Source organism: Agrilus planipennis, unplaced genomic scaffold (genome assembly GCF_000699045.2).
Source record: "Agrilus planipennis isolate EAB-ADULT unplaced genomic scaffold, Apla_2.0 scaffold2029, whole genome shotgun sequence".
Classification (NCBI taxonomy): Eukaryota; Metazoa; Arthropoda; class Insecta; order Coleoptera; family Buprestidae; genus Agrilus; species Agrilus planipennis.
Genome location: NW_020441238.1, coordinates 1 through 4073, shown reverse-complemented (window position 1 = coordinate 4073; position 4073 = coordinate 1). Strand labels below are relative to the sequence as shown.

The following is a 4073-nucleotide window of genomic DNA, read 5'->3' as shown; positions in this document are numbered from 1 at the left end:
TGACCAAGGCTTAAAATGATACGGACGATAAAAACGGGATCTGTCACTGTTACACGATGGTTTTGTTTGCCATAGCGCGAGATGTACCATTAAGGATATAAAGTCTTCCTGAATCTTGTATAATATAAAGTTTCTCTTTATGGCTTAAAAGGAAACAATTCTATGAATAATTCATCCATCACGAAAGAAGAATTGTATAGATAAGTAATAAAAGTTATAGAAATGGAATTTATTTACTCGATTCGTTGGTGCCTATAATGTACGTAATATATGATATTGTTATACTCCATTTTCTTTAGTCGTATTCCTTTTAAAGCCCGTATTCCAAAAATACTCCTTTGTATTCCCGTATACTCCTTTTCCTCCTACAGATATAAAAATTCTCTTTGATGAGGAAAATACATACATGTACGAAATGATTGAAAAAATGGACAGACCAAAAATTGAGTGTATACAGAATATGGGTAGAAGGCAAAAAAATTTTTATTTTAAACAATAATTCAAAAATTTAAAATTATTGATTGTCCACTGGGCAGTGAAAAATTACAACTACCCTTAAGAATACCTTATTAGCCGCAGTTTATATGGTTAAATTCAATATGGGGAGTGAAAGTTGTTCTAATGTATATGGAAGAAAATTAAGAATCAGGATTGATATAATCATCATCATAAGGTCGTCAGTCCTAAGACTGGTTGGACACTTACCTCCACTCTTTCCTATCCTGAGCTAAACTTCGCATTTCCCTAAAACTAGAACAGCCCACATCCTTAACTATTTGCGAACAGTAATCTAATCTAGGTCTACCTCTACCCCTCCTAACTCCNAAAATATTAGAAGATATCAAGGAAGGATACATAATAATGGGAGGAGATTTTAACGCAAGAACAGCAAATAAAGGTGGAAGAGAGAGTGAAATGATGACAGAAGAATATAGGCTATCGAAAGATAAGGTTGTAAATAAAGAAGGAGAGGTACTACTGAATTGGGTTTCAGATAATGGAATGTACATCCTAAATGGAAACGTAAGAGGCGATGAACAAGGGGAATTAACCTACATAGGAACTAAAGGAAGGTCAGTAATAGATTACGTAATTACTAATAGGAAAACTGAAGAAGATCTGATAGAGAGAATGCAGGTAGTGGATAACAATGAGTCAGACCATCAAAGATTAGACTTGCAATTAAATATTTTAACGAAAAAGGTACATGAAAAAGGATCTAAATACAAAACAATAATCTACGAAGGATGGTCGGAGGAGGATATTTTAAATTACAACAATAAGTTAAAAGAATTAGGAAGACCAGAAAATTGGAACGGACTCAGAGAAAAGCTAAAAGCAGCGGTATGTATAAAGGAAATAAGGATTAATACAAGTATCCAGAAAAAGAAATGGTGGGATCAAGAATGTCACGCAGCAAAACTAGAGTTAAAGAAGACAAGGAAAAAATATATAGAAACAGGTGAACTGAAAACAGATTACTGTGAATGTAAAAAGAAATACAAAAAAATAATTGAGGATAAGAAACGACTGACATTGGAGAAAGACTGGTCAGAAGCAAGAAAGGACAAAACGGGAAAGAAGTTCTGGGAGTTAATAAACAAACAAAGAACAAAAAAAGAAGAGATAAGTAAAAAAATACATATGGTTGAATGGACTGAGCACTTTGCTAAACAAATGGGAGGAAAAGTAGTAGAAGAAACAAGACAGCTGGGTAAAGAAGAGAAAATAGAAAAAAATGAAGATCAAGAAATAACGCAAGAGGAAGTAGAACAAGTAATAAAGAAGCTGAAAAAGAAAAAGGCGGCTGGAGAAGATAAAATCACAAATGAAGCCTGGATATATGGTGGAAAGGAATTACAAGAGAACTTGCAAGGAATACTAAATAAAATATGGAATGGAGATGAAGATCTGCCTGAGGAATGGAAAATGGGAATAATAAAACCAATTTTCAAGAAAGGAGATAGACATAAACCGGAAAACTACAGAGGAATAACTCTTATGAACACAGGATATAAAATTTACGCGGAAATACTTAGGAAAAGATTAGAAAAGGAATTGGAAGACAAAAAAGCATTAGGAGAGACGCAGATGGGATATAGGAAAAATAAAGGAACTATTGACGCAATATACATAGTTAAAACGGCCATCGAAGAAGAAATAAAGAAAGAAAAAGGTGAAATTTTCCTCTTCTTTGCAGACATGAAAGGAGCTTTCGATAAGCTTAAAAGAGATACGATATGGAAGACCTTAGAAGAGCTAAATATAGAAAACAAATTAAAAGAGAGGATAAGAGAAATTTATGAGGAAACTTACTTTAAGATAGAAGTTAATGGGGAAAAATCAAAGATTATATCAATGAGAGAAGGCATAAGACAGGGGTGTCCACTGAGCACAGTACTTTTTAATGCAACATTTGCAAACTTAGAGAAGAAAATGAGCACAGCGCAAGAAGGAGGTATAGTAATCGGTAGAAAAAAAATTTGGTCAGTGTCATATGCAGATGACATAGTTTTATTAGCGAATAATGAAAGAGGAATGAGGGAAATGTTAACAAAATTCAACAAATACATAAAGGAAAGAGGGTTGGAATTAAATACAGACAAATCAAAAATTTTAAGAGGGAAGAAGGCAGGAGGAAGAAAGAAAAAAGTCGAATTCCAATGGAACGGAAAAACAATCGAAGAGGTTACAGAATTTAATTACTTAGGCTTCATATTACAGAGGAATAATGGAGTAGACAAGCACATTAAAAATCTGAAAAAGAAGGCATTAAGTGTAATGGGAAAAGTATGGGGAATAGGAGAAAGAAACTTAAGAGATTGCTGGAAAAAGAGAATGTTTCTTTTCGAGACACTAGTAGAAAGTATAATAATGTATGGGGCAGAAATCTGGGGATGGGAAGAGAGAAAAGAAATCGAAAGTATTCAGGACAGATATATTAAATGGACACTAAAGCTAGATAAGAGTACTCCGAGATACCTTCTTCAGGAAGAAACAAAATATGAAAAACTGACCATAAAATATTCAAAAAGGGCCTTAAAGTACGAAGAAAAAATATTAAATTCCGAAGGCAACGCAATACTAAAAGAATGTGTAAAAGTTAAGGACAAAATTGCGCTCTTGCAAAAGGAAGAAAAGAAAACCACAAAGGAGAGATGGGAAAAAGAAAGAAAGAATTTTTTAATGGAGAGAGGATGGTCAATCAAACATTATATATGGAAGCTGGAAAATGAGAGAAATGTATGAAAGGAACTAGAAAACTTAACGAAAGATATTGATAAACAAAGAAGGAGAGAGAAAATGAGAAACCTGAAATTCGCTCAAGAGTACAAGATATTATGGAAAGAAGGAGAAAAAATACCTCCTTATTTGAAAGATGAAGGAGTAAAGGGAAAAAACGAGCTACAATTAACTGCAAGATTTAGATTGGGAAGTGAAAATAGAGCGTCAAGGTATTGGGAAGAAAAAGAAAAGAAATTAGTAGATTATGTGAAAAGGAGCCAGAGACGCTTGAACACATTTTTGAGCGTTGTAGGGAAACAGGCAATTCTAAAAAAAATTGGAAGGTATGGACAACCTGAANAAATATTTTTAATTTATATTCATATTTGTAATTATAAATAGTGTCTAAGTTGGTGACAACAGGACCCATTTACATTTTACCTGGGTATTCGTAGAACCCTTATAAACTGGAAGGAAATGATGTATGGCGATTGTGCTCATATTTAATGATAGGGCTTTTCATATTCTGTGTTATATTATATTCAATTTCTAGTTATTCACCCCCGCTAGAATAATATTCACCAGTTTACCTGTTCATAGTTAGAGTTCATAGTACATTAAGAATATCAAACATTCACATTTCATCTTTCAATCAAGTATGTTTTGCATCCAGTAACCATCCAAAATAGTTTCCATTGTCGGACGAATTTTGATAGTTTTAATTTAGACGTTGAAGTTTAGTTTTTATTGATTATAATAGAAGTTCCAGTAAATGTGTTAAATAAAACAGTGAATTTTTATTCTTCATCGAAATCACGATCCAATTTAACCAGTTGCACAATATTAAT

The 4073-nt window shown here is 32.9% G+C and overlaps 1 protein-coding gene across 1 annotated transcript; it reads left to right on the top strand.

Moving 5' to 3' along the window:
* Positions 1-831: 831 nt before the first annotated feature.
* Positions 832-2541, top strand: LOC112906213. Its single transcript, XM_025980016.1, has 2 exons — positions 832-2055; positions 2103-2541. The coding sequence occupies exons 1-2, from the start codon at positions 862-864 to the stop codon at positions 2109-2111; spliced, it is 1203 nt and encodes a 400-aa protein (XP_025835801.1). The 5' UTR covers positions 832-861; the 3' UTR covers positions 2112-2541.
* Positions 2542-4073: the final 1532 nt, after the last annotated feature.

Excerpts from the sequence above, each read along its gene's own strand:
- LOC112906213 (XM_025980016.1), top strand. The coding sequence starts at position 862 with ATGGGAGGAGATTTTAACGCAAGAACAGCAAATAAAGGTGGAAGAGAG.